Source organism: Eublepharis macularius, chromosome 11 (genome assembly GCF_028583425.1).
Source record: "Eublepharis macularius isolate TG4126 chromosome 11, MPM_Emac_v1.0, whole genome shotgun sequence".
Classification (NCBI taxonomy): Eukaryota; Metazoa; Chordata; class Lepidosauria; order Squamata; family Eublepharidae; genus Eublepharis; species Eublepharis macularius.
The window spans coordinates 28,054,495-28,069,580 of record NC_072800.1 but is presented as its reverse complement, the minus strand read 5'-3'; the positions used below and the strand labels follow the sequence as shown (position 1 = coordinate 28,069,580).

The 15,086-nt window shown below is 43.1% G+C and overlaps 1 protein-coding gene across 2 annotated transcripts in view; it reads right to left on the bottom strand.

Moving 5' to 3' along the window:
- The window catches only part of PDE1C (phosphodiesterase 1C), a 334,910-nt gene that overhangs the window by 259,227 nt on the left and 60,597 nt on the right, over positions 1-15,086 (bottom strand). For both annotated transcript variants that reach the window (XM_054992060.1, XM_054992061.1), the window contains exons 2-3: positions 11,911-11,961; positions 7,414-7,585 (exon numbers count right to left, since the gene is read on the bottom strand). In XM_054992060.1, the coding sequence (XP_054848035.1) occupies positions 7,414-7,585; positions 11,911-11,961 (223 nt within the window). The remainder of the gene's footprint in view (positions 1-7,413; positions 7,586-11,910; positions 11,962-15,086) is intronic.

The window sequence follows — 15,086 nt, the reverse complement described above, 5'->3', positions numbered from 1 at the left end:
AGCATTAAAAATGCTCCTTTTGCAGCAGCATACAAAAAGCTGCTCCATGTGAAATTCTGCAAGCACCGTCACCGTCTTATATAATAATAGCCAAGTGGCTCTGATCTGAGGATACTTAAATCCAGAGATTGGCACCATGAACGGACAAAACAGACCTTCCTACACAGCTGAAAAATGCCCCAGGGTTGCAGAAAAATCAAAACTAAAGAAATACATTGAGGTTTTAAAAAACCCAAAATGATAAAAGGAGGGGCTGTACTTTTAACCAATCACCTTCAGTGGCTGCTGCTAGGCACCCATAACAATTTTGCCAGTATTCCAGGTTTGGTTTCCGTCAGTAAAAGTCAGGGCCTTTTCTAGGGCTGTTTTAGCCTTCTAGGGAGGACTCACTGGAGCTGGGCCCAGAAGCAACTGATGGACGACTTGATGGCGTATGACTTGCATGACTCACTCAGGCCTGGCACCTTGCTACTGTTCAACAGCAACCACTCCACAAACACCAGTATTGTGTAGTGATTGGAGTTTCAGAGTAGGATCTGGGAAACCCAGGTTCAAATTCACCATTTTGCTGTGGAAGCTTTAATCCAGTCACACACTCTCAGCCTAACCTACCTCTTAGGGTTGTTGTGAGGAATAATATAGAGGCAAGGAGAATGATGCAAGTTATGGAGAATAGTAGTATATAAATAAAGTTAATTAAAAATATAGGGAAAGATGGGGGGCAGATAAAAGGTAAGTTAGTAGATTTGAAGGAGAGAAGGATGTAAGGAAAGGGGAGCACATGGAGGCTACCAGGAGGAGAGAAAGAGGAAATAGTGTGGGGAAGGGGATACAGTGCAAGTGAAGCATCCTCAGCAAGTCTTTACAATGCAACAACGCGGCTGACTCAGCTGGCACCACATAACTGGGCCATAGGAGAGATGCTGTTAGGAGGGGGAGGGGGAAAGTCAGGGAGCAGACAAAGGTGGGTGGGAAGAAAAGAAGGAAGCAGGAAAAGGGGGAGAGGCTATGGGTGCAGAGAAGGGAAAGAGGACATGGTAGGGAAGGGGGAATGATGTCCCTGCAAGTCCTTGCAGGTTCTCACTTGTTCACTATGGTTGTGCACAATTTCCATTGCTAGAAGACAAAAGAGACCGACTCTTTTTTTTTTAATGCATTTGTCATATGCCAGGAGACGAGAAGGGAAAGGCATTAAGAATGAGAATCAAAACATAACAGGCACACTCTCAATTAAAAACGTTTTAGACAAAATGTACTACACAGTGTCTGATGCAGTGAGATTTAGAGATTCTCTTTGTTCCTATTGCCTTATCAGTTCCTCTGCTAACTATAACTTAGCAATGCTCCAATAATGAATTTCTCTGAAATGAATCTGTCGCTTTCTCTCTCATCACTCTTAAGTTTCTGTCAGAGTGAGAAACCTTTTGTTCCAACTTCAGAAAAGCAAGTCACAAAGAGATTTGCTTTCAAAGAATTTTTTTTTAATAATTTTCTTCAAAATACAGCTCTAGAGGAGAGGATGATGACAACTCTTTGTCATCATCTCAAGATGGAAGCAAGAGAAGGTAGAGACAAAAAGAAGCAACCCCCCCTTCTGTTTAGCAGAATGTACATTCCTGCTCAGTTGTTGAAGAACAAGGGTCTAAATAAAATAATAAACACAAGGTTTCCCCTACTGAAACCGCAGTGTTATTCCCCACAGAAGGGTTTTTTAAAAAAAAGATAGGATGTGAATTTCTACCTTGTTTGTTTTTGTTTTTTTACTTCCTGGGCTAACCACAGTGAGGGGAGAACCATTTCAATGGGTGAAACCCTGCAGAGGAAGAAGAAGAACACCCCCTGCTCTCCCCTCCCCTCCCCTCCCTCCCCTCCCCTCCCTGCATGGTTTCAAACTACGGCCCAAGTACTTGTAATTTTTAACATGTCATTTCTTGGTGTCTGAATACAGCATGTTTAGGGGCCAGTGCAAAATGTAAAGACTCATTTATACATAACACTAGACCATGTGGAACTGTACATGGAAGCACTTTTTTCATTTCTGTGGTTGCTTCCACACAGAACATTTACCCCAAACTGCAGCGTTTTTTCTTATGGCTTCCATGAGACTTCACTGTCCTTCTGGCCAACTAGGTTTTCTCTGGTTCCAGTACAGGTTTCCCCAAACCTGCTTTGATAGATCTTTCCTGAAAGCAAGTTTGGGTTAAAGAGAGGATAGGAAGTTGCAGATCCGGAGCTATTACCCCTCACGCTCACCATTCCCTTCCCCCTCCACTGCCAGTGGGCTTTTTGCTGTTCTTTTAAAAAATTATCTGTGGTAGATATAGAGGAGTTAGCCGTGTTAGTCTGTAGTTGCAAAATAGTAAAGAGTCCAGTAGCACCTTTAAGACTAACCAACTTTATTGTAGCATAAGCTTTCAAGAACCACAGCTCTCTTTGTCAGATGCATCTGATAAAGAGAGTTGTGGTTCTCGAAAACTTATGCTACAATAAAGTTGGTTAGCCTTAAAGGTGCTACTGGACTCTTTACTATTGTTCTAGGTATATTGCTACAGTGCTAAAATGCTATAGCAATATACCTACTACTGATTAAAACTCCTGTCAAATAGAGTGATGCAACCTGGTGAAACAGTGAGTTCAAGGGACTGTTCTGTGTAGAAGCAACCTGTCTCATTTAAATTGTGCTTTCGTACATTACAAAACAACTCTTAAGTCTTTCCCCAGTCGTTTTAGCTATAATATCCTACATACACAGAGCTTATATTGCGAGAAACTCATTGTGGGGGCAGGGAGAGCTCCCAAGCTCTGCAATTAAGCAATACAAATCGCTATATAGTACAAATGGTACAAATGATCCTAATAGCCTCCTGTTCTGTTTTGGTTCCAAACTCATTTTCAGCTTCTCAGATGTGCAAATGGAAATTTTAAAAAGCAGCCTCTCTTTCTTTCTAATGCAGGACCGATTTGCTTTCATTCCCCGAGAACGAGCACTCCAGCAAATGTGTCTCACTCTTCCTGCCTAATAGCAGGGATGATGACTAATACAGGAGCTGTGCAGCTAAATGCTTCATTCACAGGATAGCCCCTGTTCATCACCACGTCACGCTGCCGCCAGCCCACTCCAAACCCCTCCCTTTGCTGTATAAATGCAAATTAACCACCAAAGTATTCTGCAACTTGCAAAAAAAAAATCCACAGCACTTTAAGAGTCAGCGCCAGCCTTTCTTCACAATGGTATGGGTGCTTTCTTCAATTCCTCTAACTGGCACAGGACAGCAAGTATTTCCAGCCCACTGTTTTGCTGTTGTTGTTTTCTCTTGCAGCAGAACTGAGCAAAATCAAAACTCTGAGCCAAGGGTAAAGAGTCAAGGGGGTACAGTGCCAGCAGTAAGGGGGGAAAGCATGCACTGCAATTGTTAGAAATGCACACATTTATGCAGCACCGGAGGAGCCAGCCAGTTGTTCTAAGGACCAAATTTAAATGAAACATGAGTGGTCTAAAAGAACTGTCCCATGTGACTTTTTCCTTGCATGGCATCTCTATTAAACTTGTGCACGGCTGCTACACAGTCACAGGTGGGTGTTGGCATCCTACCTAAACACCTACATCTGCTTTGCAAGCACGGCAGCCCAGTTTAAACCAGAAGCGACGTGAGTGCAAAGACCCACGGGTAAGTTCTTTTGCCTCCCTAGCATCATTGTTAAACGAGGTCCATAGGCTCCGCCCTTCAGGATGACTTAACACCCACTCAGAGTGGTTTACGAAGTATGCTATTAGTATCCCCACAACAATAAACATCCTGTGAGGTGGGTGGGGCTGAGAGAGCTCCTAGAAGCTGTGACTGACCCAAAGTCACCCAGCTGGCTGCAAGCGGAGGGGTGGGGAATCAAACCTGGCTCTCCAAGGCCATTCCCACATGGCTTACCTGAACCCGGAACTCTGCACAGCATGCCGAAAAAACCGCGGAAGATTGCATTTTCTCTCGTGAGTTTTGCGCGATGTTGTGCAACATCGTGCAAAACTCGCGAGAGAAACCGCGATCTTCCGAGGTTTTTTGGCATGCTGCGCAGAGTTCCAGGTTCAGGTAAGCCATGTGGGAACGGCCGATATTAGAGTCCCGCGCTCAAGGGACAATCTCAAAGGTACATCTTAATTATCAGAGGAGTTATATGGAAGGGGTGATCCCTGGGGGGGTCTCCAGACAACTTAAAGGTCAAATTAAACATTGTGAACTGAGCCTGGAAAGGGACTGGAAGCTGGTGCAGGTGATTCAAAACAGGTAACATATAAGCATGCATACCTCAGGGCCAGGCTACACATGACGAAAGACACTTGCCTGGCAAGTGGATTGAGTGGAGGGCAAGTGAACAGGGAGAAATACACTTGCCATTCAAGTGTCATTTGTCACTTGTAGCTTGGCCCTTAGTCTTCTCAGTAATAGGAGAGAGGCATTTTGCTTTAAATGAAGTTTCAGGATCAAGGGCAGCCGTTAGTCTAATCTGGAAATCACAAAAGCATGGGTGGCTATGGTCATCTAGTAGCACGTATAGCTATTGTCTCAGCCAAAGCTGAAAAAAGGCACTTCAGATTCAATCAACCATTTTGTTTGAAAGGGACAAAGTGCATATTTCAAGCTTCAGTACAAAACCAGAACCCTGGAAAATCAGATTCCGGTATGTATGTATCAAGGCTGAAAATACACGTGTTGCTGCTTTCAGATAAAATGGTGATCACAGATATTGGGAGGACTGAGTGTAGCCCATTCTCCCCATACTCACGTGTGGCAGAGAGGAGGTGCCTGGGCCAAACCAACTGGTGGCTGGAGGGGGTGAGCCAGACTGCCAACAGGACAGGAGCAAATGTCAGCATAGAGGGTGGGAAGGCTGTGGCCATGGTGATGGATGGGGGAGCCTGCTGGCCTTGAAAGAGCCCACCTCCCACTGGCCAGCTGGTATCAGCGTATTCTTGCCTGTGATGATACCAGTCCTGGCATGGGGGTGGGGCTGCTGCCGGCAACTGGTTCTAGCTAGCTCCATGTGACCCAGTTAATTCAGACACAGCGATGATAAGGAAAAGTAGAGAATAAAAGGCAATTTCTCCACATTGTTGCTATAAGGCTATTTCCATGGGGCCTGGGGCCTGTTCAAGGAAAACAGAGCCATATTCACATGGACCCGTGTCCAGAGAACAAGTGCACTCAATCACATCTGGTAACATGCCTAACAGCATCTCCCTCTTGAGGGTGTCTCCTTGGCTACCACCATAGAGCAGGAAAGAGTACAGCTCGCTTCAAGTGTCAAAGACAACACCCATTTCCTATGTGAAAATACAGGGCAATTTTGTTGAGTGGCTTTTGAACAGAAAAGCTGAATTTCTGGCGCAAGATGTTATCAATTCCTTTGACTCTGCAGGAGCATTGAAGTGAAACCGGATGGAAGTTTTAGGTCCATTGGGCCCTTTTGGGGCACGACCAATGCCTTCTGATATGCATGCCACCAAGCTGCCAGGAAACATCTTCAAAGGCAAATCCTCGCCCACCCTCCACCAAGACCAAGTCATGACAAATGTACTTTCTTAAATGTTGTTTCCTTTTGCTTTTGATCAATAATATATCTAACAGATTTCGATATCAAAAAGAGAGATGGACCCTTCTTCAAATGATAAACTTCAAAAGCTGTGCACATAGAGACAAGAAGCACTCTGTGAATGGAATCACTACTAAAAGACCCATTTCTGCTTAATTCCAAACCAGGGCCGCTTCTTGTGGACCTTTGGTACACAGGTATAGAGTCCAGTGATCAAGAGAGGGGCACCAAGTACAAAGGCAAAACGTGTCTAGTTTCCCTTTGAAACGTAACAGAGACCTGGGCCGATTCCAGACGACTAACCTGAAGGTGCTGCATGCCACCATGTTCCGGATCGCGACGGGGAAAACGCAATATTTCACGTTTTCCCCGTCGCGATCCGGAACATGGCGGCATGCAGCGCCTTCAGGTTAGTCGTCTGGAATCGGCCCTGATTCCTTCCTGCTCACACCACATGTCACGCATATTACAAGCAACTGTAACAATTTTCACAATGCACATAAATCTGATACACTGGTTCTGTACTTGGAACAAAAGCTATATGAAGCAGCCTTCAAAGTCACAGCAGATCACTGTCTGTAAATATTGTAACCAAACTCATTTTTTTCAGTATCATTAAAATGGGGGGGGGGGGACGGACACTACTGACCTATCCTGTATCAATATAAACTGCAAGAATTCCAAAATTTGGTCAGTTTTTTAAAAAATAAAAACAAAACACTCTGGTCTTCCCAAAGGTCTACACAAAGTCATAAAATTATGGCATCCATAAAACCTGGCTCAATCAACAATTAAAATAGCAAAAGCTGGATAAAAAGTGAAGCCGTGAGGTCACTGCATCAACCATATCCCACAATATCATTAAAAAATAAGGGATAGAAGATAGGGGGCAAAATGCACTTAGGATAAAAATGGATGTGGGGTTTTATGTTTGAGAGGACAGGGAGTGCGTGACTCATGCCCAGTTCCAAGACCCAAGTAAACCAGTCCACTCTCTTTCCCAGCAAGCCGCATGCATCGACAGCGCTGCTAAAAGAATATTAAAACAGTACAGGTCAACCTAATAGAGAAGTACTGATGTCATTTTTAAATTCTCCTTTCATTGAAACAACCAATGTTGTAAAATTTTCAATCTGGTTGAGCCTGCAGGTACAACTAGAATTTTGAGAAAAAGGGCTGCTGTGGAAGAGATAATCAGTGCTTTACTCAGGAAAGAGATTTTGCTTCAGTTCAATTTCTCAAGAAAGGAGAGTGTTGGGTCTCTTCAAGGCTACAGGGAGAGGTTACAGTAGAAAGGCCAGTTTCTCACTGCCTCCCTTTTCATTGCCCACTGCCTTTTGGCTGGGCAGCAGAGGGAAAAGACATTTAGCATCACTTCCAGAGAATACCTGGAAGTGATGTCACATCACCAGCATGACATTGTCATGATGCTCTAGAATTCAGGCAAAATTTGAGTTTTGCCTGAATCCTAGAGCATCATCTCTGTATCACGCTGGCAACATGATGTCACTTTCCAGTATCCACCATCGGCACAACATCATCTTCCTCATCCCTGCCCACCTCTCTCTTTCACTGGTTACCAATAGCTAGGAATTCTACGTTAGACACATAAGAAAGTGTCTAACTAACCCTAATGCTAAGGTTCACTATTTTACGGTTATAACCTAAAGAAAAAAAAATCAGTATCTACCAATCTAATGTTTCATTTTTATTACGACGACACTGGAGAATACACTGGCATACTGATTATCCTGCTGAATGCCGAAACGTAAGTGATCTGCTTGCTAAGAAAAATTCACATTAAAAAATGTACATTTGCATCAATCAAACCTGAATGATGTTTTCACTAGTGCATCCGGACTCTCCACGGGTGGTAGTTCATCCGCCAAGATTTCTTCAGGAGGCCTTGGGTCATAGATGATGGTTGGTTTCTGCTTTTCCTTAAGATTTCCTGTGAGCCCACCAATAATGGTGTTCCACAGGCAATTCTGAGATTTAGACCCTGGACAGATAGAAAAAAACAGATCAAAGAATGGTCAATACGTCAGTATACTGACCAATACCAGTATTGCTGTTTCCTCCCAGCTTTCCTTCCAGCCTTCCGGTGTCTATGATAACAAATCAAATACTGGTTCAGTTGTGTGCTGTCCCACCCCCTGCCATTCTTCAGGTCTTCCGTATGAAAAGTGACACATGTATATTTATTCAAATGTTCATCCATTGTATGCATTGCTCCTGCCCTTCAGGGATAAATAGCAGCTCCAGGGATAGGTAAGAAGATTTAAATCAGAAACACAGGGGAAAGGTTAAATCTCTTTCCCAGTTCTGCAATTTGGATCCTTTGCAGCTGCTTTTGTAAAAATTATGGAAATTCTAAATACTTCAAGGGTGAACATTTTCTTTTCCCCTCCCTCTTTGCTGGTACAGTAGCCCCCATCCCCAAGACTCTACCGTGTGTTTTGATTGCTAACATATCATCACAAGCAGGGGACCTGCAAGGAGTTGCATGGGGCACCTCATTTTCTGTTCCTCAACTATTTCTTCTTGCTGTTCTCTGAAAGCCTGCATAGCCTCCTCCCTTTCCTACTCCCTTCTCTCACCTTCCCACCCACCAGCCAACCTATCTTCATCTTGGTTATTCATGGATCCAGTCACTGGATTTAAGTATTCACAGATTTGGCCATGCTTAGAATTAGATATATTGGTGGATTGTTGTCAATAAATCTCTCTCTTACTTTAAGCATCTGTATTAATTCCACTCACCTCACTCTTATTTGGTAACATTCAGAGAAGGAGTAACTAAAAGTCTGTGCCTGTGGTTCCTTGGTTCGCTGGGATCATGCTTCTGTTTGTGAGTTGCTACATTACTCCTAGATTTAAACAGACAATGTTGGGTGTTTGGAGGGGGGTGGTGAACTTGAGGATTAGGAGGGCCCAGATTCAAATTCCCACTTAATCCTAAACCTTATTGAGTAATCTTAAACTAGTCACACTTTATTAGCCTAGCCTACCTCCTGGGGTTGTTGTGAAGATAATAAGGGGACCCATGTACACTGTTCTAAATGCGGAGCTTCAGTAGAAGAAGGGGGAAGTAATAATAAAATAATGATTTGTACAGAGCACCAAATCAGTTCTATAGTTTGGAAAAGCAGATGTAAATTATTTCTAAAGAACAAGAGCCTCGGGCTATCCTATGGCTTCTTATTTTACTTTGAATCCCAATCCAATAAAATTTAGCACTTGTAGCATGGTTGATGCATCCCTGTTTAGCACATCGTATAACGTAGGGCCAAGCTACAAGTGACGAATGACACTTGAACGGCAAGTGTATTTCTCCCTGTTCACTTGCCCTCCACTCAATCCACTTGCCGTTCAAGTGTTGTTCGTCACTTGTAGCTTGGCCCACAGTCCCAAAAGAGCACCTGGATCAACAGGTGCCTCATTTTTGCAGCATCTTTTTGCTAAGTAATTAACTTGTGGAACACTCTGTCATATGATGTGTTGGTGGCCACTATTTGTGATGGCTTGGCAGGTTGGGGGGTGGACACATGCTTGGAAAATTAATGGATCTATTAGCAACAATAGCTAAATTAATTTATTTTTGGAATCTAGATTCTGATCAAAACTGATGAGGTCTCCTGAATTTATGAGATAAGACATATTGCTGAAATTATGTGTACTTGCTCTCTGCACAGGCCAAAGGTATATGTGAATCTGTTATTTGCTTGTGGGACTGATACAGCCACTGAACGGAATCTGGCGAGTTCTTTGAAGTACCTGCACACACAAAAGGTCTTTCACATTCTTTGCTTTGAGAAATACTGCTTACCCTGCACAAGTTTCAGAAAAGGTCAGCCTTAAATGTTGAGAGGATGCTATTAAAAATAAAACCAATCGTGCTACTGGCAAGCAAAGAATTTTTTCAAAATATGGCTATAGTGCCACCATGTGACTGTGTAGGAATACTGCAACAAAAATAGAGTTTAAATCGGTCTGTAGTTTAAATCTACAGACAGATGCTTTGCCAAGTTTGAGGGCCAAGCTAGAAGTGACGAATTACACTTGAATGGCAAGTGAACAGACTCACGTGTATTCCTCCCTGTTCACTTGCACTCCACTCACACTCCACTCGATCACTCCACGATCACTACATGATCAAGTGGAGTGCAAGTGAACAGGGAGGAATACACATAAGTCTGTTCACTTGCCATTCAAGTGTAATTCGTCATTTCTAGCTTGGCCCTGAGTGTGCATGTAAAGGCAGAGGGCAGCATCAACGCATATACAGAGTCAAGCCACTGTTTTATCTAGCTTACTGCTATGACGGGCAGTTACTCTCCAGGGATTCTAGAAGATCAGGGTCTCTTCCAACACTCACTATTAAAACCCTTTATGTAGAGATGGCAGGGACTGAACCAGGAACCTTCTGCTAGAAAAGCATGTACTTTGCTGACTCAGGGCCAAGCTACAAGTGACGAATGACACTTGAACGGCAAGTGTATTTCTCCCTGTTCACTTGCCCTCCACTAAATCCACTTGCTGTTCAAGTGTCATTCGTCACTTGTAGCTTGGCCCTCAGGTGCCCCTGATTTCTAATAATGTATGGGGACCTCACATAAGAGACTACCGGCAAAGCAGAAAACTAGAGGAGGCAAAAAAAATACAAATATCCCCATGGATAAAATATTTAACTCTTTGGCATGCTTGCATCTCCTTTACATGGGTTTTAGTAAGCAAAGACGCTTCCCAAAAAGTTTTTTTTTTAATTATGTAATGTTACGTTCCATCAAATAAGAACAAGCAGGTAAAATCAATAAATGGCAGTCCAGATTTTAAAAGTTGCGGGGGGGGGGGGATCTACCAGTATCAGAAGCAGTGAAACTCAATTATAAAGGCCTTTTGGAAAAGGTAAGTTAAAGTAGAACTCCAAAAGGCCAGCAGGGGAGGGGTCAAATTAATCTGGGAAAGTAAAGAATTCCATAGCCTGGGGACAACTCTTGAGAAGGCCCTGTCCTAGGGCCAAAAGAAGAAAAACAAAGGAGAGGGCACCTCAAGGTTATACTTTTCTGTGCAGGCATGCACTCATTTTAATGCACTTCCCACAGTCACATGGCAGCTGTGGGTAATCACTTCTTTTAAAAAAAGGAGAGCCCAAATGGGCTTGGAACAGTGACATGGGGAAAGAAGAGGCTTCTGTCCCCCAACACAGTGTTTTCACATGAAAGGTGCACGGGTGTTATTTCATCAGTTTTCCATGTGGAACAGCAAAATCGCCAAAATAACCCCCCGTGTGGTTTTCACATGAAAAGACTACACAATGTTCACATGAAAAATCTCCCCGTCAACAACTCTGAGCCCGTCTGGGCTCTTTTTTATTTTTTAGAAGCAGTACCCCACATCTGCCATGTGACTGTGGGAAGCACATTAAAATGAGTGCCTGCCTGTGTAGGAAAGTATTGTCTAGATGTCCACAGCAGCAGAAAATAGAAGTACTCACTTTTATAACCATGTCTTTGTCCAATGACACAATGATAAAGGCGCACCATATCTGCCATATCAGCTGAACATTATATTAATTGTGTAGTTGGCCATTCTGAAGTGCATTTTTATCATTGCGTAATTGGATGAAGGCATGGTTATAATTGTATTCTGTCTTTTTTAATGTATTTTTTGCTTTATACCTCCAGTACCTGAGTACTTTCATTGTCGAAAGAAACAAAAAGGTTATCAGGGCTCTGTTAGTTTGTAAAAATGTATAATTCACGTATGTACAGTGGCAATTTGGATTAGGGTCAAAGAAGAGGGGATTTAACCCTTCAAGCACACTTGGCTTTGCTTATCAAAACTGAGTTTTCTGTGTAGTTGTGTAGTTGTTAGCATTTTACAGGGGGAAAATACAAGTTTTAAAAGGGTAGGTGCTTTTTTCCTTCAAAGCTCCTAGCAGTGTGGGGAATCCAATTACAATTTACAAAACTGAGCAGGTTTTAAAGGGTTAAATCCCCTCTTCCTTCCTTCGCAGACCTGAGCCGTATCTCACCCGCATGCATGTGTGTTTGTGTGCTCTCTATCGTATCTGTTTTTACCCTTACTGCTGATAACCAGGGTTAGCAATAAGACCATCTTCTGTCTTGAGAAGGTCATTTGGGTAGAAGTTACCTTCAAGCATGGAAAAGCATACAAAACGGCTTTTTACTTGCCACAATGAGCTTCTGTGAACCTGGGTTTAGAGTAAGGACTTCCCCTTCATGGGCCTGTAGCACTAGGAGGCCTCAAACTTACTAATTTATAATGGACAGGAAGTAAAATCAATAAGACAAGACTACTTACGAGCAAATCGTGAAAGCGGCCGAGCATTTTTGTCTCCCGTCTCATTGGCAACTGAAAGAGAAATATAGCGCCTATTAAAATACATCCATTGCTAGTAATGAAGCACAATGCTTCCCAGTGGGCTAAATAGGTCATAGGAGTTTTGATCTCTTCTGTCAGGATGCTAATAGCAATCTCATTCTTTCAGCAACTGTGATGGAAGAGGCTAATGGGTTCTAGCCATCCAGTGTTGCGGGGCCAGCTCAAAGGCTTAGGGCACTTGGGCAGGTTAACAAATATGCGTGACGCATTGCGTGAAGAATAAAGGCCACAACTTTATTGTTTACAGTGATAGGAGCATTGGCACAGTGTAGGGTGCAGATCCCTGCATCAGCTGACCCACCTGCCAGCCAATGACCCCTCACCCTTCAGCCCACGTGCTGAAAGGGAAACTACGAGATGACAGTGAGCAGCAACCACAATGGCAGACAGCCTCTGAGTGGTTCCCCCGCCACCTGGAAGCAGGTATGCTCTGGCAGCCCCCAAGCTGGGCTTGCCCCTGCCCATGTCTGTTCCAAGATCCCTTATGGGGATCCCCATCTATGGGCAAACTGTGCGCACAGGGCCTGTTTCCCCCCAAGAGGATCTCTGTCCAATTCCAAAACCGCCACAAAAAGATTATGGTAAGATAGCATCACAGTAAAGCCCACCCAACATGTAAACTCTGTTCCAACCAGTCAAAACTCACTACCACCCAAAAGTTGTAATGATAAATGCAACATTACAAATAATCCAGAACGTTTTGCCAAACTTGAATTGACATTAGTAATAACAGCATAAATAAAGCCTGTACTTAAGCCATAAATGAAGCTGTGGGTGGGAGGGATCGCTATTTGGAGCCCAATTGCTGCGTGCTCCTAGCCGGCTCCCTTTAAAACAGAAGGGGGCCAGACTCGGGAGAAAACTTGTTCTCTCAGGATGGGGATAAAGTCCATGCAGTCTTTCTCCCAGCCGGCTGCTCCGGTTGGCCGGCTGGGTATTTTGAACCCCGTAGCTCGCCACATGTCCCTGGGAGCCATATTGGTGCCGCTGGCCAGGAGGAAGGGAGCTGAACTGCCCTCCCCTTGCCTGTGGCCCCATTAAGATTGGGGCTAGTGGCTTATTGCGGGTGAAAAACAAAGGAGGGGCATTCACTTTGACCCTTGAGAAAGGCTGTGCAGAGACTTATGGAACTTGCAGGTACAAAAGCAATAGAGGGCTGCAGAAGAGAGAGGACTTGGGTGAGACTTAGCAAAAAATCTGGCTGGATCCCACCCAGAATCTTGCTGTCTCCCTTCTTTGCTTGCTGTTGACTAAGGATAGCATGATGATCAGAGAAATGATTTGTTGCGTCTTTCAGGAATCACTTTGCCGCTTGTCTTGTATTTCAGCGAGCTGCTCCTTCTTTATAGAATCAGAAATACTCATGAAAAAGGTGCACCAACACTGTAAAAAACAAGTTTGATTTAAAAAATTACAAGGACAGTATAGTCTAATAACACACTGGGCGGGATCCAACCATCTTTTCCACTTAGTCTCCCCACATTCCTCTTCTCACTGCAGCCTCTGTCCCTTGTGGCCTTTGCCTATGTGGGTTCCCCAATTCCCAGCACAGCCTTTTCAGTGATAGCCTTTTCCTCCCTTTTTTTGCAAGTGGGAAAAGCTGGTAGGCTCCAACCCTTGTTGGACCTTGTATGATAGAAGTTTTATTGTTATTTCTTAGTTTTAATATTTTATTAGTGTTATGTATGTCAGTGATTGCTTTTAAGCAGTTTTTGTTTTATTGCTATCTGCCAGTTTTAAATGTCTTTATATTCCATCTTTCAGAGAGAGAAAGAAAGAAAGAAAGAAAGAAAGAAAGAAAGAAAGAAAGAAAGAAAGAAAGAAAGAAAGAAAGAAAGAAAGAAAGAAAGAAAGAAAGAAAGAAAGAAAGAAAGAAAGCAAGCAAGCAAGCAAGCAAGCAAGCAAGCAAGCAAGCAAGCAAGCAAGCAAGCAAGCAGGGAACTTTGATTCTCAAAAGCTAATTTGAAGAGAAATGGGGGAATTATTTTACTTGCAAAGGATAAAATGCATAAAATATCTTAGTTTTAGAAACCTGAATAGGATGGTATACTGATACATTGTTATAGATTGGATATAAGGTTAGGATCTGATAAGATGAAATCAGTTAAATATTAGTGTTGAGGTAGAATGCATGATATGTACTTTGGCAAAATAGTTAAGTTAAATAGAAAAAATCTGTATAGAAGCATTAGACCATATTAAGACACAGCAGTAAGAATGTACATGGAGACTGCTTGTTTTGACCTTTAGTTGATCTAAAATTGAATACTGTGTAGCAAAAAGATCGTATTTAGTTTGAGGAGATACATAGGAGTTGGAATAGAAGATGTAATATTGATGAACTCTGATTAAGGTATGCTTTGGTGCACTCTGTAACAACTCTTGTAGTGCAAAATCTTAATGTTCCTCTGACCCTGTTATTCCCCCTTCTTCTTTGGTACCCCTCCTTGTTCTGAAAATAAATAAATAAATAAATAAGAAAGCTCATACCCTGGAAATCTAGTTGGTCTTTAAGATGCTACTGGACTTGAATCATGCACAAACGCACTGTAATTTATGTATTTATTTGTTTTGGTTACTTAAGTTTTTCTACTAAAATTTTCAAATGGGAATAAATTCTGCTGTTGTAGTTCTGACACATGTACTCTGTCATTCTCTTCGTGTAACAATGTGTTCCTTATTCTGAAGCCTCTTCAGGAGGCAAGGCCCTTGAGGAGATCCATTCCAAACAGCTGGCTTCTTAACTCGGGAAAGGGAAAGAGCCAACGCTCCGGGACATTCTGCAATGGCCGATCAGGGTCTTCCTCTTTATATCATACCTCCCTAACAAGACTATAAACTTTTCAGCTGGCTCTGCTAGGTATGTCTGTGATGGCACCTCACTCGGAAGATTTTAGCACATGCCTCTCCAGGCCTTGAAGACTTCATCTGCTGATTTCGGCAACTCATTACTGGTACTTAAGGCGTAAGAATAGGCCAGGCCAGGCCAGGCCAGGCCAGGCCAGTCTTTTTTCCTCTGGTGATTTTGGCAACTCTGCCATCTAAAAAGGAGATGCCGTCTGCTTCGGCACCAGTACTCGAAAATGCTGTGACAG